This window comes from Squalius cephalus, assembly GCF_949319135.1.
Source record: "Squalius cephalus genome assembly, chromosome: 7".
In the NCBI taxonomy this organism is placed as follows: Eukaryota; Metazoa; Chordata; class Actinopteri; order Cypriniformes; family Leuciscidae; genus Squalius; species Squalius cephalus.
Window position 1 is genome coordinate 45,288,610 of NC_137128.1, and position 27,922 is coordinate 45,316,531.

General features: G+C 36.2%; 1 protein-coding gene across 2 annotated transcripts in view; it reads right to left on the bottom strand.

Annotated features, from left to right (window-relative positions):
• pip5k1cb (phosphatidylinositol-4-phosphate 5-kinase, type I, gamma b) overlaps positions 1–27,922 on the bottom strand; it is a 65,162-nt gene that overhangs the window by 33,734 nt on the left and 3,506 nt on the right. For both annotated transcript variants that reach the window (XM_079876888.1, XM_079876889.1), the window contains exons 2-5: positions 6,174–6,205; positions 5,364–5,456; positions 2,533–2,663; positions 867–984 (exon numbers count right to left, since the gene is read on the bottom strand). In XM_079876888.1, coding sequence (XP_079733014.1) covers positions 867–984; positions 2,533–2,663; positions 5,364–5,456; positions 6,174–6,205 — 374 coding nt within the window. The remainder of the gene's footprint in view (positions 1–866; positions 985–2,532; positions 2,664–5,363; positions 5,457–6,173; positions 6,206–27,922) is intronic.

The following is a 27,922-nucleotide window of genomic DNA, read 5'->3' on the forward strand; positions in this document are numbered from 1 at the left end:
TGCGTACTACTTATTTTTTAAAGAGAAAATTATTAATAATTATATTTTATTCAAACATACACTAGTGTTTAAACGTTTGGGGTTAGAACTTTCTATTCATCAAAGAATCCTGAAAAATGATTTTTCGATGTATCCGATATTCCCTAAAGTTAAATTCGCAACTTTCATACTCCAATGAAACATTAATGAGATCTCAGGAGTTATGAAAGAGCGACCTCTGAGGAATAATATTTTCTTCTGGGATATGTTCACACATTCAGAAATAAACCTGCTATTCATTATGCCCAACAGTGTGTAGTTGGTTAGACAAAAATCTGCTAATATGAAAGTGTGTGCCATCTCGAGCAAAAGTTTGATTTTGATAATGCTATATGTAGTTTTGGTTGCAGTGCTTAATTCTGCAGGATATATTCAGTGTTTTGCAGTTTGGGTGTGTGGTTTTGTGAATTGTGTTAAGTATTTTGATAAATCCAGCCTAGTTTGCAAAATTGTGTGTTAGCAATTGTAAATCTCTTGACAAACTAAAAGACGTAAATAACATTTGTATGTATTCTAAATAAAAGATATAGATTGCACTGAAAGTCAGATTGCTAATTTTGCTCAAGATAAGGATTTATTGAGTCCACATGTCATGCAAACTACAATCTCTTCTTCTAACCACTAGATCTGTCGCTCAAACACACAACTCTGCGATGCTGTGTGTGAATGTTAGTTTCGTTCTTGTTGAACCGACTCGTTGAACTGCTGATAACGACTGAACTTGCGAACACAGTTGGCTAACGATGCGTTCGGGAAACACACCCCTGAATGTGTGTCGAAGGCAGTGTTTGTAGGGTGTTTTGATGAGTGTGTGTGACGCGTCTCACCAGATAGTCGTCGGGCCGGATCCCGAAGAGCTCTCTGAAGTAGCGGAACGCCACAGGAGCGTATGTCTTAAACCTGAAGTCTGGATAGTGATGCGCTGGCGTCAGATTACTGCCTTCACTGGGAGAACACAGAGACACGGAGGACATCACATGACATCCGGATCATTTCATTCATGCTCAGTGTGACTTAGGGTCACATGTCACTGTTAGCAAAAGCACTGGTTTTACTAGTGAGATATACTCTACTTTTTTGCTTAAAAAAAGCTAAATTATCTACTAATGGGGTAAGAAAAATTATCTTGATTCAAACAGACACAAGATTATTTTTCTTACCGCACTGGCTGATAATTTTGCTTGTTTTAAGCAAAAACTCACTTAATTTTGATTTATTTCCCCAGAAAACAAGACATAATATCTTATGGCATTTTACTCATCTACTAAACGCATCTTAATTTAAGAATTTTTAGATATTTGGAATGGAAACAAGACAACTTTTTGTTTTTTTTGTTTGACAGTATGTCCTTTATGCTGATCTAAAAAAAAACAAAAAACATTGTATTACAGTATTTATTTTTACTGTATTACAGTAGAATATGAATTAAGAATCATAATCATTTAAAAAAAAAAAAACTCAAGTAAAACTTATGGACAAAAATCATAATTATCTTAAATGTAGGTCTTAATTTTATTAATTTATATATATATATGTGTGTGTGTGTGTGTGTGTGTGTGTGTGTGTGTGTATTTGTTAATTTTCCTCAGATTAAATATATATATATATAATTTATCTGACGAAAAATATATACATCAATATGTATTATATACATAGTGTATATATACATAAAATATGTTGAATTTATATATATGTGTGTGTATATATGTATATGTGTATATATATATATATATATATATATATATATGTATATATATATATATATATATATATATATATATATATATATATATATATATACACACACAATTGTATATATAGCTAAAAAATTAATCAACATTTTTTTGTATGTACATATATACACACACTATATATATATGTATGAATGTCCATGAATGTGTACAGTGTTTACAAAATCGCTTAGACACTAAAAGTGTTACTCAGTGAAACCATTCACTCCTGTACCGAATCTGCAAAATTACAAGCACATTATAATTATGCTTTACACTCAGTTTGCTACTGTAAATTAAACTCTTTGCAAAACTCTAAACACAGTTCTCTACATTAGACACATCACTCAAAACTAACTGCTCTTTGAAAACACTTACACACAAACTGATCACTTAGAAATCAAAACTCAGTGTTTTGAGAAATAAATAATTTTTACCCCTTTGAATTTCTGTTTATAGTGTAAATAAATAATATATATGTATATATATTATTTTTGTGTATATATATTTACATATATGTATATACAGTATCTATGTATATATATACATATTTCTATGTATATATTTATGTATATATATACATATATACATACACACACACACACACAAAACGCTTTAGAAATAAATTTGACTTTCTGACTTGGCTTGTATGCATATTCAGTGTATATATATATATATATATATATATATATATACTATATATATATATACCTAACCCTAACCTATATATATATAGGTTATATATATATATTCTCCGACAGACCTGGGGAAGAAGATGCTCTCCACCACGTAGAAGTCTTGCATGAGGACGTCCCGCTCGGGTTTGGAGCTCAGGTTCCCCACGGTGTATCCGATGCCCAGCTGAATGGCTCCTTTCAGGGCAGACGAGGTCGTCTGGAGACACACGACACCAGTTAAACATCACACGAAATCACTGGATGTCAGGAGGAGCGATTCAAGAGCAAGCTTTCCTGGAGCTCAAACAGTGGAGCGCTGGCGCTTGCAACGCCAAGGTCATGGGTTCGATTCCCAGGGAAAGCAAGAACTGATAAGAATGTAAATGTGAACCTTGAAATGCAATTTAAGTCACTTTGGATAAAAGCGTCTGCCAAAAGCCATAAATGTAAGAAGGATACAAATAGTAAACAACAAAAATAAATACAGAATGTTTATTTAATTTTTTTTTTAAATATATAAAAAATATCTCTGTCAAATCCATTAATCGCAACATTTCATTTTGTGTTTATAGAATATATTTGTGTGTATATATATGTGTGTGTGTGTATACATATACACACACACACACATATAATATATATGTATATATGCATACATATATGTAAGTATACACACACATATACATATATATATATATATATATATATATATATATATAAAATATATTACACAAACTTTTATGTTAGATGGGATTAATCTATTTGACAGCACCAAAAAATATAATTTTTATACAAAATATATAAATATTTTAATAATATAAATACATAATAAATAAATAATAAAATATAAAATAAATATAATTATATGTTTATTAAAATAAAAAATATATAAATATATAAAATAAGAATTTAAAAAAATATATAAAACATTTTTTTTTTTTTAAATATAGATATTTGTATATAAAATATATAATTATATATTTGGCAATGAGTATTACATTTGTTAATAAATTAATAAAATTAATTAATTATTTAAAATACAACAATCTTTATTGTTAATTCATGTCACTCCATTAAATAATATGAACAGATACTTTACCTTTTGATCTTAATAATGTATTAGTAAATGCATTACTGAAGTTAATGTACCGAAAACTGAAGCGCTAAAAGGTTTAAAGCACCGTTTCCATATATAACGCAAAGTCCAATTTCAGAGCAGTTTCACAGGATGAATTCTGAGAGCTTAAGCTTTCATTAATGATGATTACTAAAATATATGTGACCCTGGACTAGGGCTGGGTTTCGATTCAAATTTCAAGAATCGATTCGATTACGATTCTCAAGATCTTGAATCGATTATCATTATTCGATTCGATCCGATCCGATTCGATCCGATCCGATCCGATCTTCGAGATTTAGATAATGGTTTTTGAAAAAAGCATTTTTTTCCAGCTGTTACCTGAATTACAGGACTGTAGTTATGCAACATATTGATACTATTATTATAGACATTCAACTGCAAATTAATGGAGTATTGGTGGTTGTAAAGAACAATCCCCCTTCCAGAGTGTTGATAGCCTACAACTGCTTTCACAAACTTGCACTAGACGACCGAGGACGCAGAGGTATATCAGCAGCAGTAGACCGATTATTTAGACGCGAACCTGATGTAGGCCTATTATTAAAAATGACATTAAGAATTTTCCAAAAAGCTGCTACAGTTCAGATGCAAATGCACCTTTATTTTTTATTTTAATGATCAACATTTAGAACACATTTGTTCTAAGCCAGTGCAAATGTAAACAGATTGTTGGTTACTGGCTTCACAGTAAACAGACAACGAGATGCGCGGATGGGCTATTATTTCAACCGCATCACAAAACTCATCTGTCCGCACCAACGTTTTTGACCAATTTTCAAAACAGCACCCGCCCGCCATCCGCTTAATGTATGCATATATTTTTTATTTGATTGGTTAACCGCCCGCCACCCATCCGAAAATATAATTTTTCGTCACGTCATCCGCCCGATCCACGGTTTATCCGCGGCTGTAACCGCCAACCGCGCATCTCTATCAGAATGTAAATAAAATTTGAACTTACAAAACCTTTGCTTTTGTCAAGCTCGTTCTCTGCATTGCTTCTGAACCCGAAATGGTGCCAGATCGCAGCTTTGAGCGTTTCTGGAGTTTTCAAAGCAACCGCTTGCTTAACGTTACTGACGTTGTTTTAATGGTTTTAATGTCCTTCCACATCGCGCGCATGCGTGAATTCAATGACGCGGAAAGTTAAAGTTCACGGGGAAAATCGATCCTCTGAGTTACGGATCGATCTTTAGAAATTAATATGAAAATCGATTCAGAATCGGTGAATCGATTTTTTCAACACAGCCCTACCCTGGACCACAAAAGCAGTCACATGGGTACATTTTTTGAAATTGAGATTTATACATAACCTGAAAGCTGAATAAATAATCTTTCCATTGATGTATGGTTTGTTAGGATAGGACAATATTTGGCTATTTTTGGATGCAAAAAAATGTAAACATTGAGAAAATCGTCTTTAAAGTTGTTCATTTATGTTCACGATTGTGCAGCATTCACTCACAAAAATAAACGTTTTATATATTTACGGTAGGAAATGTACAAAATATCTTCATGGAACATGATCTTCACTTAATATCCTAAAGATTTTTGGCATAAAAAAAAAATCGATAATTTTGACCCATGCAATGTATTGATGGCTATTGCCACAGATATACCCGTGCGACATGTGACTGGTGACGTGAAAATCGTTACCAGGAAGAAAATAGATTTCCAGTGCAGACACATTTGGACGCAACTGTAAATATATCAGCAGCCTGAAGTAAAGGACGAGAGAAACTGCGAAGAACGACTGAGACTGAGACTGAGACGCACCTTCTTGTACGTGGTCTCGCCGGACGCATCGACTCGCCGGTGGCCGATCTTCTTCTCGAGGCCAGAGACGGGCTGACACGAGGAAGACGGCATCTGAGGAGACACACACTGATGAGTTCATCTCAGAGACGTCCACAATACTCTCACTGTGGGACCACTACTGACTCATCTGCATCTCTTTTCATTTTAACATTAAATCTCATTCATTTCTGAAACCTCAGATCAAAAACATATTCCTTTAAAATTAAACACTTAAGCGTTTAAAGGAGGAGTTCACTTTCAAATAAAAATTTCCTGATGATTTACTCTCCCCCACGTCATCCAAGATGTCCATGTCTTTCTTTATTCAGTCGAAAAGAAATGAAGGTTTTTGAGGAAAACATGCCAGGATTTTTCTCCATATAATGGACTTCAATGGGGTCCAAACGGTTTGAAGGTTCAAATGTGAGTTTCAGTGCAGCTTCAAAGTCTCGACACGATCCCAGCCGAGGAATAAGAGTCTCATCTAGACAAACCAGCGGCCATTTTATAAAAAAAAATAAACATTTATATACTTTTAACCACAAACGCCCATCTTGTACTATCTCTGAGATGCGCCACGCATTAAAAATCCTGGAATGTTTTCCTCAAAAACCTTCATTTCTTTTCGACTGAAGAAAGAAAGACATGAACATCTTGGATGACGTGGGGGAGAGTAAATCATCAGGAAATTTTAATTTGAAAGTGAACTCCTCCTTTAACTCTTCTCAAGATTGCATGCAGTAAAATTGTAGTTTTATGATGATATATGGATGATGAACGATGCTTCACCTCGGTTAAGTGGGTCTTCTTAAGAGCAGCGTCTGAAACGACACACAGCAAGAGAAAGATATTAATCCCATTAATGTAATTAAATGCAGGTAAACGTCTTTGCTAATAAAACAATAAAAGATTCATTTAAACCACATAAAAGTCTGAGAAAATGTTCGGAACGCTTTGTTTTCAACACAACCTCATTAACCCAGCGAACAAAAATATATCCTTAGAACATTTTGCCATTAAGCTATGAAAATGTTACTTTTTAGGAATGTTCATTGAACATTTAAAAAAATCCAGTATTTTAAACGTTTAAAAAAAATCAATCAATTATTGGTTATGCAAACATTACAGAAACATTCCACTCTTACGTGTACGTATTTAGAGTGTTGTAATAGGGATATGTGGGTAGTTTGTTGTTGTTGTTGTTGTTGTTGTGTGTGGGTGTGTGTGTGTTTCAGATACTCATTGGATCAATCTACAGCCTGTCAGTTTTCCTGAAGGATGATGACGTCTCGGTTCACCCATCCAATCACATTCCACCACCTTCCTCAAATACCCGTATCTCTTCCACGTCCCCAGCTTTTTGCTCACTTTGACATTTGCATTTGTTTGGCTCGCTGGTGTTTTCTGTGTGTCTATCGTTTGCATTAATCAATTGTCATAGTGGTTGTGAAGTGTTTTTGTTTGTTTTACTGTTCATCCTTGTTCAGTCATCACGGTGCATGTGAGGCTGGGAAGGAGGGAGCAGGTTAGTAAGTCGCGCGACATACATTGCGCACCACGTAGGACAATTTTGGATTGTATTAGACACACTAGTTTAGGAGAGTGCCACACCCTGTACGTTTTTGTTATATTGTAGTTAGTGCAGTTTTGTTAGGGCATCTTGACGCCGAAGACTTTTCTTTTCTACATTTTTCGTTTGGTAGTTAGTTTAGTTGCATTCATCTTCTAGCTAGTTTGTTCTGTTTTATTTATTTATTTCATTTGGCATCTCTCGAGCTCGCCTTCCCACCTTTGTTTGTTTTTGTTTAGTATTGTTAATTGTTGTTCTTCTCATTGTTTGTAAATATTGTAAATATTATTTTCTCTTCATTATTTCACTTTTGGGTTCTGTAAAATAAATACTTTTGAGCGGAGTTTTTGAGTTGATCTTTTTCCTTTTATTGCCCGGTCCTTCATATTAAGTTATACGCACATCTTTATTTAAATGTTATACTCCCTTACCCCTATCTAAAATCAAAAAGGGACGTAACAAAGCCAAAATGGGGGTCAACCTTGAACAAATTGCAACAGAAGCAAGCTCAACTGATTTTGTATCCTCAATATGTCCTGAGTAAGGGAAAAAAAGCCCCGAAGAATCCCATTAGGGGAAAGTTTAGAAAAAGACCCAAATATAGTCTATTCATACGCCTATTCATTCTTGGGGACTGTTTTCTGGGGATTCACCTTTTATTTTACCTACCTTTTGTCTTCTGCATTCTTCTTACCATTGTCTCCTGTTCTTCCCTCAGACTCGTCCCCCAGAAACAGTCCCACAGACCCAGCCCCAAACCCCATCTCTGCAATAATAATGAATAAAGGCTGGTTTCTAAAGTACTTCTTCCTGCCTCTATGTATTAATGCTCATGGGTAGCCGTAATGGGTTCCATTCAGACCTTAACATTAAGTATTTTACTGTTACATGTCAACAAGATTCAACAAGACATTTTTCTCCTGGCTATACCCAATGTTTAGATCTGTTGTATTTATGCAAATTAGCACATACGTAATTAGATTATGCACCGTTTGCTCATGTTAACAAACAATTTCAAAAAACTTGTAATGCATTTTTTGTTTGTCTTGGTGTAAGTAATCAACTCAGTCATTTTCATGGTGATATCTAAAGGTTAAAATTTTTACCCTATTCACATAAGAAAAAGAATGAATAGGCGTATCATAGGCTATATTTGGGTCTTTTTCTAAACTTTCCCCTAATGGGATTCTTCTGGACTTTTTTTTCCTTACTCAGGACATATTAAGGATACAAAATCAGTTGAGTTTGCTTCTGTTGCAATTTGTTCAATCTTTTTCCATAAAATGACTGGACTAATTATTGGAATGCTACTTTTGAATGTTCTCTGAGCGTCCAGTTTTTAAACGTTTCAAAAATGTTTTTTCTTGGTTATACGAACATTCCATTTGATCATTCTTCAAACAACATTATGGGAATGTTACTTTTGAATCTGAACATTCTAAAACCAGTAACATTTAAAAAAAAAAAGGTTCCATTAATGATGCGTAAGTGTTTTGTGCTAACGTTCATGCCTGGTGACATCACTGATGATGTGTCTAGGGTGCACCTGTGTAAGGTGTGTGTAATCAGAGGACGTTCATGTCTGATTCATTGAATGGCATCCAGTTATGATCTCAGAAATAAATATTTCACATTTCATATGGAATTTTATAATTAAATAATGTTTCAAATCGTGCAGTCGTCTCACTAGAAGCGGAAGGTCAAGTCAAGTGCATTGCATTGTGGGATACATTATCCACTCACATTTCGGGAACTATAATAGGTCACAGAAAATATGCAACAAACACACTGTCTTCCGAACACACACACTGGTTAATGTGTGAATAACAGTCCAAGGACGAGCGGCGTGAGTCTGCAGCTCTCGGATGCCTAGCGGTTATTTCACACTGCGCTTTCCTCACACATGTTTCTGTGTCACTGCATTCAAGGGGAGGGGGCGGAGCCACTGACAAGCCAACCTGTCAATCACTCCTGCGCACGTGCCGGCGCCGAATCAAAGCAAGATAACAGAACCTGACCTGCTTTACACCCGACACCAGCGGGATATCTCAGAGAGGGAATTAGAGCAGCAATGCAGCACTGCAAGCAAACAACAGTGGGTTTAATCTTCATTTCACTCTGGAACACGACTGAATCTCCTCAACACGTGTCCAGGGCATATTTTCAGTGCAAAATCTAAAGAAAATGATATTTTTCATAATGAAAATCAAGCTTATTTTAGGACCATTAGCACTTCACTTAAAGCCTTTATGTATAATACATTATAAAGGTATTCACAATGTACATTATAATGCATTATATCTTTTAAGTTAAAATTAGGGCTGTGAAAAGATTAATCGCGATTAATCACATCCAAAATAAAAGTTTGTGTCTACATGATATATGTGTGTGTACTGTGTATAATTATTTTGCATATATAAATACACATACATATGCATGTATATATTTAAGAAATATATGCATGTATATACTGTATATATTTATATATATGATTTATATTATATATAAATTTAAATATTTTATATATAAATAACAAATATTTCTTAAATATATACATGCATATGTGTATTTATATATACAAAATAATTATACACAGTACACACACATATATCATGTAGACACAAACTTTTATTTTGGATGCGATTAATCGCGATTAATCTTTTCACAGCCCTAATTTTAACTTAAAAGATATAATGCATTATAATGTACATTGTGAATACCTTTATAATGCATTATATCTTTTAAGTTAAAATGCATTTTGTTGTGTATTTTAATGCATTCTACTTTCTGAAGGTGTAACAATGTCTAAGCATTTTAACTGTGGTAACAGTTATTCATGAGATCATAATAAGGTGCATTATAAGGCATAATTAATGCATTAAAAATACTTTTATAATGCATCACACATAAAGGCTTCAAGTAAAGTGCTACCATATGTTTTTTGCACTGTGACATTCCAGTGTTGATTCTCTCCACTAATGCAATTATTATTACAGTACAAAAAATAACTAATATGATGCACAAATACTCACTATTTAAATAGTAAATCATTTTTGTTTCCAGGGAAAATGTACTTAATTGTCATGAAAATAATGTCAAAATGCAAATAATCAAAAAAAAAAAAAAAATTTATATATATGATCGTTTTTGTTTATTTTGATGTTGGGGTTAAATGTGATCTGGACAGATTTTGTGAGATCAAGAATATCCTCTGTAAAGCTTTAAGTGTGTGTGTGTGTGTGTGTGTGTGTGTGTGTGTGTGTGTGTGTGTGTGTGTGTGTGTGTGTGTGTGTTGATAGCAGATGCAGTATTGTTGACGGTCGCTCGTGGAGGTTTTAAGTGTGTGTGTGTGTGTGTGTGCGTGTTGTTGCCGGTCTCGTGGAGGTTTTAAGTGTGTGTGTGTGTGTGTGTGCTGTTGATGGTCTCGTGGAGGTTTTAAGTGTGTGTGTGTGTGTGCGTGTTGTTGCCGGTCTCGTGGATGTTTTAAGTGTGTGTGTGTGTGTGTGTGTGTGTGTGTATTGTTGATGGTCGCTCGTGGAGGTTTTAAATGTGTGTGTGTGTGTGTGTGTGTGTGTGTATTGTTGATGGTCGCTCATGGAGGTTTTTAGTTTGTGTGTGTGTTTGTGTGTATTGTTGACGGTCGCTCGTGGAGATTTTAAGTGTGTGTGTGTTGTTGATGGTCTCGTGGAGGTTTTAAGTGTGTGTGTGTGTGTGTGCGTGTGTTGTTGATGTTCTCGTGGAGGTTTTAAGTGTGTGTGTGTGTGTGTGTGCGTTCGTGTTGTTGCCGGTCTCGTGGATGTTTTAAGTGTGTGTGTGTGTGTGTGTGTTGTTGCCGGTCTTGTGGATGTTTTAAGTGTGTGTGTGTGTGTGTGTATTGTTGATGGTCACTCGTGGAGGTTTTAAGTGTGTGTGTGTGTGTGTGTGTGTTGTTGATGGTCTCGTGGAGGTTTTAAGTGTGTGTGTGTGTGTGTGTGTGTGTGCGTTCGTGTTGTTGCCGGTCTCGTGGATGTTTTAAGTGTGTGTGTGTGTGTGTGTTGCTGCCGGTCTCGTCGATGTTTTAAGTGTGTGTGTGTGTGTGTTGTTGCCGGTCTCGTGGATGTTTTAAGCGTGTGTGTGTGTGCGTGTTGTTGCCGGCCTCGTGGATGTTTTAAGTGTGTGTGTGTGTGTGTGTGTGTGTGTGTGTGTGTGTGTGTGTGTGTGTGTTGTTGCCGGTCTCGTGGATGTTTTAAGTGTGTGTGTGTGTGTGTGTGTGTGTGTGTGCGTGTTGTTGCCGGTCTCGTGGATGTTTTAAGTGTGTGTGTGTGTGTGTGTGTGTGTTGTTGACGGTCTCGTGGATGCGCATGTGCTTGAGAAGCAGATAATGCGAGCCGAGGAAACGCATGTGTCGTCAGATATAAATAAACAGAAACATGCTGAGAAAATCACTTCTGCCTCTCTCACACACACACACACACACTGCAAAACGAGGACCAAACTCTCCTCTTCTGTTACAAAACATCGTTTTTAAGAAATTTAGCACGGTGGAAACCATATTTACTACAGAGGGTATTAACATTTTTGACACTTTACAAGAAAACGTGGAGGCGTTTGCCAGTGCAAAACTAATTACAGACTTCTGTTAAAATGCAGGGTTTGATCTTCTGGAAAATCCCACAAGGCTCATTTCTATCGCTTTACAAATCTAGATCTCTCAGCGCGGACGGCTCTGCGGACAGAAATAGCGGCTTTCCAAAAAAGCCCAAATCAATTGTAATCATATTTGAGCCGCTGAGATTTATGGAAAGAGACGAGGACGAGACATGAAGCCGCGGCTCAGAGGAACAGATGTGCTGAAGGAACCCGTCTCACATTGTCTTTACGGACAAACATCATAGGAAACATCCACAGGGAAAATAAGTCATATATTATGGATAAAGAAAAACAACATCTGCAAAGTTACGACTCTCAGAGTTCAGAGCAAAGGGAGATATTTGCTTTTAAAGAAATCACTTTTTAAGGACTACAACAAACGGCTGGTAGAGACTACACCACATTCCTCCCGGGTTAGTGACATCACCAACCTTAGAATTTACATAAACCCCGCCCCCGGAACACGATTTATAGATTATCAAGACAGAATATGCTAATCAATGACTAGAAGATAACTCCACATAAGCTTCATAAATTCATCAACTAACCATTCAGAAATGTTGTCTACATGTTGTCACTTCTTCTCGAGTCTCTCCATCTTTCTGACTCCGGTTTGAACATAAAAGGCTAAAAGTTTTTGAAATGTTCAGTGCATGTGTGTGTGTGAGGTAAAAGGACACGAGCTCTTGAAGCTCCGCCCCCTGTGCCGGGAGCAGCAGCTCATTTGCATTTAAAGGGACAGGCACAAACGGTGCCTCAAAAATGTACAATTTTAACATGCTATATAAAAATATCTGTGGGGTATTTTGAGCTAAAACTTCACACACACACTCTGGGGACATCAGAGACTTATTTTACATCTTGTGAAAAGGGCATTACACCACCCCTTTAAATTTTGGGAACAGCAGTTAAACTCCTGTAGGAGGAAAAAAAATTCCATGCAAAGTTATGAATTTAACTTATATACAAAATTGGAATATGGCATGAAACATTTGCGAATAAAGCAACTTTTCCATCCCATGTGTTCAAGAGAACAAAAACATCACTTCCTGAGAAATATCTGTAATAAAATTTGATGTTGCTGCAATCGAGGAAAAAACTGTGTCTCTTTATTATCATAATGTTCTCTTGCGTTCGGATGCTGGTGTTTGAGAAAGAAATGGAAAACGTTTTTCCTTTGCGTTTTTCACGTACTGACGTCAACGATGTCAAAGCGATCCCCGTTCACACGGATCCAGGAAAGCGACTGAAAACGCTGTATTCTGCTGTCAGGCCAGTAGATGGCGATCTCACTGTGTAAAGAAACTACGCTCTCATAGACTGAACGTGTAATACACGAGGTCACTGTTTACACAAATTCACGGTTTTGTAGTTTACAACAAGACGCTAACGGTAACGTTTTTAAAAGTTTGTCACTTTAAAACAAAACTTTTTAAAACTTTAAAAAAAAATTTTTTTTTTTGCTGTTGTCGTGTAAATGGAAACAGAGCTAACGATAGTCATAACTACTAGATAATGTCAAGAGGATAATCTTAAAGTAGATCCAACTGCAATCGGCAACAAAGAACTGACACTGTCCTTGAATACTGCATCTCACACACACACACACACGCACACAAACACACTCCCACACACACACACAGTCACACACTCACTCTCTCTCTCACACACACACACACGCACACAAACACACTCGCACACACACAAAAACACACTCCCACACACACACACACACACACACACTCACTCACTCTCTCTCTCTCTCACACACACACACACACACACACACACACACACACACACACACACACACACACCTACACACACACACACACACACTCACTCTCTCTCTCTCTCTCTCTCTCTCTCTCTCACACACACACACACACACACACACACACACACACACACACACGCACACACACACACACACACACCTACACACACACACACACACACACACACACACACACACACACTCACTCACCTCTCTCTCTCTCTCTCTCTCTCTCTCTCTCTCTCTCTCACACACACACACACACACACGCACGCATTAAAGAAGAAAAGCAAAACAATAAATTTAGTTTTTTTTACAAACAACAGCATGAAACAGTGAATCATGTTTTGGTTCCAAGGGTCTTCAAAGCAGCAGAATCACTGTCAGCGGCAATAACATCACACACACACACACACACACACACACACACACACACACACACACACACACAATAAACACGGCCTCACAGATGAGAAAAATATGTGGTCATTTAACAAAAGCCATATACTCCTCATCCACTGCATGATGATTTCCAAATCTTCCCTCAAAACAACAGCAACAACATCTAAACAACATCTAAACACTGGACGTTACAATTGAGGATGTTAAAAAAAGTCACATTAATGCTGTGTTTAAATCGACGATGTGAAGAGTAAAGCAGGAATATATGGTGTAATTCGGGCCAGTGACAGACTGGATCTCACCATGATCAGTGTGTGTGTGTGTGTGAGAAAGCCAACAGACTGTCAGAGATTCACACACAACTGCTCACGATCCTTCTGTTGAAACACAGCCATGACTCTCAGCGCTTCATAATGTTGTAAACCAAAGACTTCAGAGATGATGGTAACACTTGAAGAGCGACTGAATGATCACCATATTTCATATTTCATGTCAGTATTGCGCATGAAGAATAAAAGCATAAAGAAAGCATGAAATACTGTATAGATCTATATCTGTGTGTCAATGTAGAATAACATTCACCAAAACTAACATAAGATTCAAACACTAAATCTTTATCAATCAACTGATATTATGAACAGCATATTGTGCACGTATAATAAGACATCTATAAAGCCAAAACAGTTATAGTAACTTATGAATATACTGTATGATATTGTGCATCATTTTGAGTAAATCTCACATATTTATTATTCTGATCATTTGAAATTAAATGTGATCTTGTTTTCATGACAATTTATTTTACTGTAAAAAAAAAGGCTGCTAGAGAATAGGAAATAAAATAATAATTATGTATAATAATAATATAATAATATTATATTATATTATTATTATTAATGATAATAATAAAAACAATAATTACATAATAAATAATAATAATACAAAAATATAATAATATAATACAAATAATAATAATAATATAATAATAATTTAATAATAATTAATAAAGAATTTTATGCTGAAGTCAAGAAAAAACAATTTTGAATAAAAAAATAGTCAATTCTAAACATGTTTTCCCTTGTAATGTTTACTTAAAATATAATATATATTATCCTTTTGTCAGGAAAAAAACCAAGAATACTTATTAATAATATGATTGTTTGCAGTTTATTGCTACTTTTTCCTTACAATAAATTGATAAAACATCCACATTATTTTATGATGAATATCTAAACAACAAAAGCAGATGCAGCTTCTGCACATCATTAAAGATGAGGAATGTACATTTAATATGGCAAAAAAACTGCTAGAAAATATTATATTATTATATATATATTATATTATATGTGTGTATATATAATATATATAAAATTTTCGGTTACACTTTATTTTAAGGTGTCATTGTTACAGTGTAATTATATATTTAAGTATTGAGTAATATTAAGCAACTACATGTACTTACTATAGGGTTAGGGTAGGATTAGGGTTTGGTTGAGGGTTAGTTGCATGTAATTATGCATAATTTACTGTTATTACTATGGTAAGTGCATGTAACATATGTAACAAGGACACTGTAAAATAAAGTGTTACCAAATTTTCTTCAGGAAAAAAAAAATACTGATCCAGTAGAGAAAAAAATATTGTAGCTCAGTGCTGCTGTTTCATTACAATTAATTGATTTTGATAAAAAAAATTTGCTAGATGAATGTAAATCCGACATAAAACGAGGTTTTGAACCCTATAGATGCAGCCAGCTTCTGTAAATCACTAAAGACGAGTGATTTCTGCGCTAGAATCAGTTCAACCCTGAAACATCAGCAGAACGGGCAGCAGGTCAGGACACAAACTGTCCAAACACGTTAAAGTCAGTCCATTATGAGAGCCTGAGGGAACCTGCCTTCGTATTAATGCAAAACCGCCTGAAAACAAGAGGACATTACAGTTCATCTACGTCAGCGCGGTTCTGTTTACATCCTAAATCATACGACTACTGCAGAAATCAGGACTGCATGATATTGAAGAAAAATGCGATATGCGATAACTCATTAAATAATGTGATACGACAATGCTTAAAGGAGAACTCCGGTCAATTTTAACATTGAGCTCATTTTTTTGTAAATTTGGAGTGCTGTCAATACAGAGAACAACGACAAAAATCGGTGTTGCCTACACCGTGTTATCCTCTTTTTAAAATTTGCACCCTGTTGACTTCAATGGGGCAAGTACTAAACCTGCTTTTAGCCTCTTAACATCCTTGATGTGTCATTACAAGTGCCCAGCCATGTGAGTGATTCCTTTAGAGTAGTCGATTGTCGAGTTCACACGCGTGATCATAGGTAACTAAACCTATGCGCGTGAACTCGACAATCGACTACTTTGGACTTCGACCGAAAACAGGATGTAAACACAGGTATTTGCGCTGGCTTAAATAACATCATTTTTATTCATATCTTGCACATCTACTGCAGTCAGATTCACTCGCGTTCACTCTGAAGGAATCACTCACATGACCTGTGCACTTGTAATGACACATCAAGGATGTTAAGAGGCTAAAAGCAGGTTTAGTACTTGCCCCATTGAAGTCAACAGGGTGCAAATTTTAAAAAGAGGATAACACGGTGTAGGCAACACCGATTTTTGTCGTTGTACTGACAGCACTCCAAATGTACAAAAAAATGAGCTCAATGTTAAAATTGACCGGAGTTCTACTTTAAAGTGTGTGAAATAATAAACTTAAATTATCTTTAAACTTATATAACCTACATTTGTGACGAGAAAACATCCCTACAGCTTCTGACAGTGAACATCAGTGTTTTACTGTAGTGTAAGAAGTGTTATTTTAACATCAGTGTAAACCCCGGGGTTCAGGTTATCCTACATTAGGGTTATTCAACAACAGAAACTCAATAATCAAACGTAAAAGCTTAGTTTTCACTGTATGAATTAAATATATCCTGATTCTTATTAAAGCTACGGAAGTTATTCAGCCAAGAGTAGCGAGTGATTTTCTCTTTGTCTTGTGTTCATGACTCCAGTTATTACATTTGCGATATTTCGATAATTTCGATATATTGTGCAGCCCTACTTCAGAAATCATACTAGTTCATTTATATTTCATTTACATAAAACACTGCCGTCTTGATCAATTATATCCGCACAGCTTTTGGTGTGGTTCTCTGGAGAACGTGACGAATGTCATCCCGGCGCTGGAGGCGATCAATTAAAAAGATGCTTTATGAACATATAATAACTGATGAGAGGCTCGAGGCTACACAGACGAGATAATGAACCGAGCAAATGTCAGTCAGTGCATTAATCTCTGAAAAGTTAGTACAAAAACATCCTCAAACTGAAAAATGTTATTAATAATATGATTGTTGGCAGTGTCACCGGCGGGCCCAAAGCCATTACATATTTAAAACAGTAATATCCTATACTAAACTTGTCAAACTATATATCATTTGAAAGCTTACAATCTCTAGTTTTCATATTTGGTGACTGATCTTCAAAATAAATTACAGAGGAGTCGTAATTTATCAATTTGCAACAAGAATATTTTCACACTCCTAAGGCGTGTTCAGACTTTTATTTTGAAATAGCGACGAACGTGAAAAATTATGAAGGAATGGTAGAAACCTCAGTTTGTTTTCATGCCAAGAGTTCAAAAGATAACATCCATTCAATTTTTTTTCTTCAGAAAAAAATGTCTGAAAATGTTTTAAATATAAAAAGAAAATAATAGATTCACCATTTGTGATGTGGCAGCGAGCTATAACGCACATACGTGTTCTTTTATGTGTTTATTAGAGGTTGAATTCATTGACTTCAAACTTCCCATACTACTTCTGAATAGGATGTCTATTTCATAAATTGTATGAAAATTGTGGAAATAATGGTTCAGATCACTCATAACATAAAAGGAAATGGAGGCGCCCTTATATGGGCAGTAATGGAGTCTGGTTGTCTCCTAGTGAGAACGTATGGTACTGCGCCCAAATAAAATCTCACTGAAAGCTCATTTTTTGAGATATCAACCTAAAATTTGAAACACAACTTGTTCAGATTTTTGGCTTTCATTTTCTTGCAGTTTTAGAGTCCAACATGTTTTGAAAATATATATATTTTATATAAAATATGAATAATTAAAAGTTTACATTTTACAATTTAATAAACACAAACTTCTTTTTTCTTTTTCACTTTCTTAATTTATTTCACTTCTACAAATATCTGCCAAATGTCTTCTCTAAACAAGACCAATCTTACGTCTATATTCCAAAGCATTCTTGAATTACAACCATTTAAGTTCGGAATGTGCATTTCCATGTCTATTCAACAACAACAACAACAACAAAGGGGGGGGGGGGGTTGACACTTAAGGGGTTAATGCTACTGTTTCCTTGCGATAAATTTGCATTTAATTTGCCAAAAAATAACTGCTAGAAAATATTATATATATTATATGTGTGTGTATAATATATACATATTTAATTTTCTTTAGGAAAACAAATATACTGATCAAGTAGAGAAAGAGTATTGTAGTTCAGTGCTGCTGTTTCTTTACGATGAATAGATTTTGATAAAAAAAAGTTCCTCAAACTGCCTTGAAATGTTTGAAAGTTCAAAGCTCAAGACCAAAAACCCCAAACTGAAGCTCAAAAACAGTTACTGACAGACTTTAAGCACTGAAATCTCCCGTATGAAAGAATAAAAGTCAGAAACACACACCTCAGATGTCGTAGGAATCCCTACGGCTGTGGTTTGCGTGGCTGGTTTCTATTTGGAGTGGGATCAGTCCTGAGAGGAGAACGCACAATTGGATTGACAGGAGGAATAATCTGATGCCCTGAGAGACTCTGGTCACCTGGGCCGACCGACGGCCAATGGGAGAGCAGAGATTACGCCCACCGGAGGATCACACCGGGAATAAACCGTGCCAAGGACGAGGACACGAGCAGCGGACAGACGGAAAACACGACCGGGAACGACTCACAATCTCTGACTTTATACACACAAGGACATTTAATGAATCACGTGCAGGACATTTGTGATAGATAGATAGATACATAGATAGATAGATAGATAGATAGATAGTGTGGATGGATGGATGGATGGATAGATGGATAGATAGATAGTGTGGATGGATGGATGGATAGATAGATAGATATTCTGTGGATGGATAGATGGATGGATAGATAGATAGATAGATAGATAGATAGTGTGGATGGATGGATGGATAGATGGATAGATAGATAGATAGATAGATAGATAGATAGATAGATAGATAGTGTGGATGGATGGATGGATAGATAGATAGATAGATATTCTGTGGATGGATGGATGGATGGATAGATAGACTGATAGATAGATAGATAGATAGATAGATAGATAGATAGATAGATGTGTTTTGCCTCAAACTTTTTGGGAGTGGGAAAGTAACCAGACTGGAAAGTTCCACCGGTGATAATCTCTTGTCACCATTAGACTGTATTGGGCTTTGATGGGATTAGGGTCAGGACAGTAAACACACACACATGCAGACACATTACCTATGAAAGTTTGATCAAATAAATACGTTCAGGTTCATCATGCGTAATCTAGATTAGGGAAAAGCACTCCTAATATATCAACATCATTATAATTCAACAGATTTTCAAGAACATACTAATTTCACTTTATGCATTATTTTCAATATTGTCTTAGAACTGCATCCAGTGAACGTCCATCAGCTCATCCACCAGTTCAGCTTTACCTCAGATCCTCTGCATGCTCACTTCACTAATGTTGAGTCGACAGATTCATCATCATCATCAAACTCAAAACTAGAGTTTTAAAACTGCGTAGAGTTTCACTAACAGCGAGAAATCGAAGGAAAACAACCCAGAGTTTGAGCGGGAAAATATGGCTTTGAGAAACTATCTGTATCGACGGTGCACCACGGTAACGCGATTTATATAAAATGTTCGATATAGCGCTCGATATTTTTGTTTAAAATGCGCGCGCATCGCCCGTAGATCTTAAACAGCCTATCAGATGTTTTGATAAATCAGCGTGCAACTATAGACTTTATTCACAGCAGCGCCATCTTTGATTTTTAATGGGAATGAAAGCGAGGCTGTGATGGACAGACATGCATCTCTTCAGTTGGCTGTACTGTTGTTTAATTTGTTTTTGGATTGTTCTGCTCATGAAACACTGGAAAAATATCTTTCCAAGAAATTTCAGTTGACAAAAAACTCCTAATCCTAAATAAAAACTAATCTAAGAGCTTTATACAGCTTTTTACATTGGAAACACGACAAGTCTAGCCTCACGTTCATACCTGTCATGGTGCTCCTGTCCTCTGAATAAAGTCTATTGACAAGCAAACAACCAATAAGATCTGAACAGCATTGACAGCCCAATATCTCTTACAGTTTTAGAGGTTACAGATGTTGATCTACCTCAAAGTTTGCCTTGATTGTTCTACGTTTACACTTTTACATTTCACACATTTTGTAACATTTTATTTAAGTTCAAGAGTTTCTTTAACACTTACTTTTTTATCTTAATATAAGACATAAAGAAGATATTTTTGTTTACATTTAATTTTTGTTTTTGACTGCTAAATGGATATAATTTGTTGTTTGCCTTAATAATGTGGATAAAAAAAACAAAAAAACAGTGGTTTAAATTCAAACTTTTCTACTTGTTTTTTTAAAAAAAAGGTTATAAAAAATTACAATCATTATCAAAACCGAACGATATGAAAAATTATATACATATTTTAGCTATATCGCACAGCCCTACTTTGAGATATTAATGTATCCTGAAAATGAAATAAAGTTTTTGTTTTTTTGTAAATACTACAATAATACTAAAATAACACTGCATGGTATGAATACAGTAATATATATATATATTTTTTATATTTGCTAAGACACCAAAATCTGCTGTCAAAACTCGAACATTTTGCATCTAATTCATCGAAGATCAAATGACCTGCTATATTGTACTCTTTATGTCTCCAAAGGAAGTTTAGGAGACAACGTTGATAATTAAATTAAGCTTAACCGAGTCTCCAAAACAGTGCCATCTTCCTCTGAGGAAAAGCAGCTAAACCTTCTTCTGTCAGGGTGAGATGAGAACATTATTACTTCATCAAATGTGTCCGTGACGTGTCTGTATCACTGCTTGTGTTTATGTTCTCATGTCAGAGAGTCGGACTGGATGAGACGCTGATCTGCAGTGAAACTCAGCGGATTACGGCTGAGGAAATGCTAAATAAAGCTCCGGCCTTCAGCTCCTGTTCTAGTGTTTACAACCTCAGAGACGCGCCACGCTTCGGCCCTGCGTGTGTGACGAGAAGCTCATCGAACCCAACAAAGAAATCACAGAGATGCGCCATCGGAGGAGAATGTTTGTAACTCAACTTGCAGCATGAACAGTAAATGGAATTTTTATTTAAGAAACAATAACCCCCTAGTAACCCCGGCGACCACGCAAAACACCCTAACAACACCCTGGCAACTGCATAGTGATGTCCAAGCAACTACCTAGAACACCATAGAAACCACCTAGCAATACCCTAGCAACCAAACAGAAAACCCTAGCCACACCAATAACAAAGCACTGGCAACCACCCAAAACACCCTAACAACACCCTGGCAACTGCATAGTGATGCCCTAGCAACCACCCAGAACACCACAGAAACCCCCAGCAATGCCCTAGCAACTAAACAGAAAACACTAGCCACCCCAATAACAAAGCACAGACAACCACCCAAAACACCCTAACAACACCCTGGCAACTGCATAGTGATGCCCTAGCAAACACCTAGAACACCATAGAAACCACCTGGCAACCGAACAGAAAACCCTAGCCACACCAATAACAAACACACTGGCAACTGCATAGTGATGCCCTAGCAACCACCCAGAACACCATGGAAACCCCTAGCAATGCCCTAGCAACCAAACAGAAAACCCTAGCCACCCCAATAACAAAGCACTGGCAACCACCCAAAACACCCTAACAACACCCTGGCAACTGCATAGTGATGCCCTAGCAACCACCCAGAACACCATAGAAACTACCTAGCAATGCCCTAGCAACCAAACAGAAAACCCTAGCCACCCCAATAACAAAGCACTGGCAACCACCCAAAACACCCTAACAACACTCTGGCAACTGCAGAGTGATGCCCTAGCAACCACCCAGAACACCATAGAAACCCCCAGCAATGCCCTAGCAACTTAACAGAAAACATTAGCCACCCCAATAACAAAGCACAGACAACCACCCAAAACACCCTAACAACACCCTGGCAACTGCATAGTGATGCCCTAGCAACCACCCAGAACACCATAGGAACCCCCTAGCAATGCCCTAGCAACCAAACAGAAAACCCTAGCCACCCCAATAACAAAGCACTGGCAACCACACAAAACACCCTAACAACACCCTGGCAACTGCATAGTGATGATCTGGCAACCATCCAGAACACCATAGAAACCCCCTAGCAATGCCCTAGCAACCAAACAGAAAACCCTAGCCACCCCAATAACAAAGCACTGGCAACCTGAAAGTTGGGCATCAAAAAATGAAAACCTGCCTTGATTATTTTTATATTTAACTTCACTTTTATTCTTACATTAAACATTCTGACACCTTGACTACAATGAATGCTTGTGGGAAGATGTAAAAGAAAAAGAAAAAATCATATATATTCATATCTAGGCCAAAGAATAGACCTTTTATCTCTAGCGTTTGACACATATCCCCCGTCTGATCCGCATCCTCACAGGTGCATGCTGTCCTGTCCCATATAATCATCATCATCTCCCGAAAAACCTTTTACTTAGAATGAGCAATCTGAGAAATTATATTTTCACTCGGGTCAGCGTTGCTCTGATTCCTCTGAGCACTTCACGCGTCACTGGACTAATCCAGTCTCTCCACTCGTGTTCAACAGAATCCAGTCCACATAACAGCATCAGCGGCCGTGAAACCACGCTGACGTCTTCATTTGTACTCGCCACACGACAACATTAAAGACCTTGAAGAACTCACAACTGTTACAGAGACAAACTGGCAATGGGCGATTTGATGACATATATCGTATAAAATGTCTATCACTTGGAATTTTTGCTATATTGTTTATATTGCGGTGTGTAAATATATAACACTACTGATACTCCAGAGTGATGAAATGCATGAATAAGAATACAAATTTGAGACGTGCTTGATGTTATAAGCTCAATAAGAAGAAATCCACAAAAAAGTTGCTCAGATTTGTGCATATTTAAGTATATAAGTCCCCCTGTAGTCAATAATTGTATCCCTTAAAACTCATCAAAATGACATATTTAAACATTTTTTTCCTTGAAAGCAATTTCTTCATGCCTTAAAATATCTTGAATTTAACTCGACACCCTTGCCTCATTTAGTATGCGTGGTTCTATGAATATGCAAATGAGCCCCGCCTCCACTCACTCCCTCAGCTCAGAGATCCACTGGTTGACGATCACACGTTGATCTGATTGGTTACAAGGTAGTTTGTGACGTCAGAAACACCAGCGATTTCAAAGCGTGTTTTTGAGACTGTCTTTGGTTCACTGCAGTTTTAAGGAGGAAATACTCAGCAATGCTGTCGACTTATGAACTTACACATGGTTTGACTTAAAGCAGATTAAAAACACCACATAGACACATAAACAACATTAAAAGCTGGATTTTCACCACAGGGGGACTTTAAAATATTGATGAATATTGATTAATTTCTTAGATCAAGCATCTGAGATGACGTTAAATCTCAAAACGAAAAATACCCGAGAACTCCATTAAGTCTCATGAGAAATGAATCTCTGGTTCTGAACGACGTCTCGTCTCGTGTTGTGTGTGTGAGTGTGTGTGTGTGTGTGTGTCTGCACTGAAGATGAAGCTGGAGTTCATAATCACCTTATCTGATCTCAACAGCTGGAAGAGTCTCTTCTTCACTCAGTTTAGTTACATAAGCCTTATGTAAAGACAGCAGCCCGTGGCGTCGACACACACACACACACTCGCTCACTGATGATGTGTCACACACTACATGACAGAACTCAAAGACGACGACCGCGTTCGTTTCATCCCTTCATTCCCACAGGATCTCGAGCACATGTCAATCACACTGCCTTCATAACATCACTAACTCCTCCTGAGTGAAATATGAGAGATTTAACTGCACTTATCTCATGTTATGAAGTCAGAATACATCTGACATCTCAAAGCTACACTGGAAACAAGACGGGGGGAACTCTATGATAATTACTGTTTACATGTTGTTTAATTTGAACAAATATGTACTGTACATAAAGGTTAAAAAGTTTAGGGGTCACGGCATGTTGTTTTAAAGACACTAATGCTTTTATTCAGCAAGGAAGCATTAAATTGATCAAAAGTGACAGTACAGACATGTATAATGTTACAAAAGATTTCAGATAAATGCTGTTCGTTAGAACTTTCTATTCATCAGAGGATCCTGATAAAATGTATCATGAAAATATGAAGCGGCACAGCTGTTTTCATCATTGATAATCATCATACATGTTTCTTGAGCATCAAATCATCATATCAGAATGATTTGTGCAGGATCACGTGACCCTGAAGACTGGAGTAATGATGCTGTGAATGTTTGCATCACTCACGAGCTGTTTTATTTTAAGTGAGCGTGCATTAGATGTTTAGTCTCTGTCTGGTCGTGTGTGTTTCTATAACACTCCACTGACACATGAGCCGCTCGCAAGGGCAACACACAGCTCATGTTCAGACCTTACACAATCACAGACGTCTCACATGACCTGAGCGTGACGGAAACTTCATTAAAGCTACACTGTGTAAGATTTTCTCCCATCTAGTGGTGAAATTGTATATGACTACCAACTGAATATTACTTTCTAGCTCCTCCCATTCCGAGGGCGTTTTAACTCCTACGGTGGCCGTATTATTTCAGATCTGCCGTTAGTCGTGAGTAATCTCGCCCTCTCATTCGTCACGGTGCCACTGAGTGTAAAAACGTGAAAGGCAAAGCTTGAATTTCCAGGTATGTCCCTCTTTGTCTAATGTATTTTCAAGATGGATGCGCAACATGGCTGCCGCCATTCGAGCGACTCGCTCGTATGTATTCTAAATTGCAGATTATACACTTACGAGAATACTTAATTAGCTGGTTGAAGTGATTACACATTAATGAGAATGTATAATTTTGAAAGAACAAAGTGTTTTTTGCTAAAAATCAACTTAAAATATTACACAGTGTAGATTTAATCATCACTAGGCGCGTTTCCATTACAGATTTGCATAAAACTTTAGTGATTTTTTCTACATGTCAACAAAAAACTATTGCGAAATGACGGCGTTTCCATTAACCGATGTTATGCGACTGAAACTTTATTTTTTCCTCTCGCGATAAGTCATGTCAAAAATCATGGCGACGGATGTTGGTCGGTTTATGTATATCACAGCCACTGCACTGGCCATTATTATTAATCAAAGGAGACGTATGTGTGTTATCCAAGCATTAATGGCGGCACATATGAGGTGTTTCTGGGTGTTTCTCCCTCATTTCTGCTTCGAGGTCTTGATTGTGGCATTTATTTGAGGTTTAGAATCCAGTATTCCTGTAATTCTTTTGTCTTTTATGAGTTTAATAAAGAACTCTGTCTCGTATTCTGTCCAAACATACCGCTCCTAAGTCAGGTGACCTGTAAATGCGCAAAAACTGTTTCCATTGCAGTTTTGCGAAATATTTATTTTTCTAATTGCCTGTAAAACCACCTCATGCGAGCGTAAAAACTTTTTTGCAATAAATGGGAGTTTTTGTGAAATTGACGTGTTTCCATTGGGCGTATTTTCAATTCGCAATTTCAATTTGCGCAATTTGAAGGGTAATGGAAACGTAATAGGAAATATTAATAGGATAATAGGAAAATTCATGACAGCACAGAAACATTTTAGATACCAGTGAAAATGCAATTTACAGGTACAGAAATGTAATAGAGTAATCAAATGTAAAATAACACTATACATAGTCTTCACTGTATAAATTGAATATAGATTAATCCTTATTAAAGCTACAAAAGTTATTCAGCCAAGATCAGTGAGTGATTTTTCTTTGTTTAATTATCATTAATGACAGACGTCAGAAGGAAAAATAGGCTGCTGTCACTTTAAGAGTGAACGCACTGATCCAATATACTGATATACTGATAATGGTTTATGTTCACTTAAGACATAACTGATGTTTATGAGAATATTCAACAAAATGGGCATTTTCGAGCACAAAAAGACGTGAAGGAGAGCTCAATTCATTATTTGCAATAAATGTAAAAATTCTTTAAACTTTTTTCACTTCAGCACTTCAGAAGACAGTTTAAGTTGGAAATTTCATTTTCAGGTCTGTGCTCAAAAAGTTAATAAATGGTTGAATAAAATACTGCATAAAAATAATTTTGTCCCCTAAAATACAAAATATGAAATAAAAAATATTATCGATATCGAACTAAAATATTGTACAATAATTTCATAAAAAATTTTATTGAAATTTTTTGACAGTACCAAGAGAAATTGTACTCATGAAATCCAGTCATAAAAATTAAATTTACCGTTTAATACGGAATGTCACGGAATTCTGCAAGTTCTGGATGAATAAATCAAGAGCTGTACACTTAATTAAACCACGATACGGACTAGTGAATACTGAACCACAAAAACACTCTGTTTCCTAACCGTGTCGTGCCGCGGCATGTGTGTGTGTATGCAAATCTATAGTTCAGGTACGAGCACGTCTGTGTGTGAGAGTCCGTCACGCTCAGCACTGGGAGAAGAACACATAGATCAGGTTACCTATCGAGTCTCAACAACAGCCTGAACACAACAAGACATTCGTCTCAGATCGCTGCGTCACAGGTCTGATCTGAAGGCAAAAACCAGATAATCACTCATTCTTTATTGGCATCTTTGCTTCCAGGAAGAAGCTTTAACATCCATGCAATCTCTCCATTCTTTATAGTGGAAGACGGTTCTTTAGATTATAAAATGATGGCATTGCTGAGAAAAAACACTTTGCATGGAAGCTTTATTTTTAAGAGTTTAGAAGAACCATTTCTGGTTCCCAAAAGAACCTTTAAGTGAACCATTCTTAAAATAACTAGTGTAAAGAACATTTTTAGAATCTAAAGAACCGTCTGTAAAGAACCTTTTGTGCAATGGAAAGATTGCATGGATGTTAAAGGTTCTTCATGGAACCAAAGATGCCAATAAAGAGCCTTTATTTTAAACCCTCTGGTACTGTTCGCGTGTCGGTCCAAAATGACTGAATTTCAATTAAATTAATGTACTATATTTTAGTTTGAGAATGTTTTCATTTCATATTTTGTATTTTAGGGGAGTAGTTTAACTTTTACTGGTAAATCTTGAATGCTTTGGAGCACAGAATTAAGTTTTTTCTCTTTTTTAATGACGATACTTGGCAGATTATTGCTGAAGTGAAACTTGAAACTTAGAAATAAACTTAGAAATAAACTTGACTTGAAAACTTGAAATAAAAAAAGTTAAATAAAAAAAATAATTCAATTTTACATTTATTGTTATGAAAAATTCCAATTTTTATTATGAAATATATATTTTCCAAAACAAATTTTACTCTAAAATGGAAAGAAAATCAAAGCAATAAATCGAAACAAGTTGTGTTCCAAATTTCTCAAAAAATGAGTTTTCAGTAATATTCAGTTTGGCCGCAGTACCAAACGCTTCCACTAGAGGAAATTCATCTCCCATTCATTTCCAATGCGCTCATTTTCGACCGCGAACAATACAAGTGTGGCTACTTTTCTCATGACCATTTAACCTTTTAGAATCATGTTTCTGCTCACATTGCAAGTGCCAAAACCTTTATCAAGATTCGTAACATTCTAATGAAGTAAAACAATGACCAAACAACACCAGAGGGATAAGAGTCTATTTTTAATAGCGGAAATTGATAAATAATTTGACATTAACTTACATAAGACCAAGAAAATATAGTTCATTGCAATATAAAAAAAAATGCCAAAGTTTGGGACATTTTATAAACTTTCACATTCAATTTGGTTCACCAGCAAAACTAGTACTAATCTACAATACGACTAACAACATCCACTTGC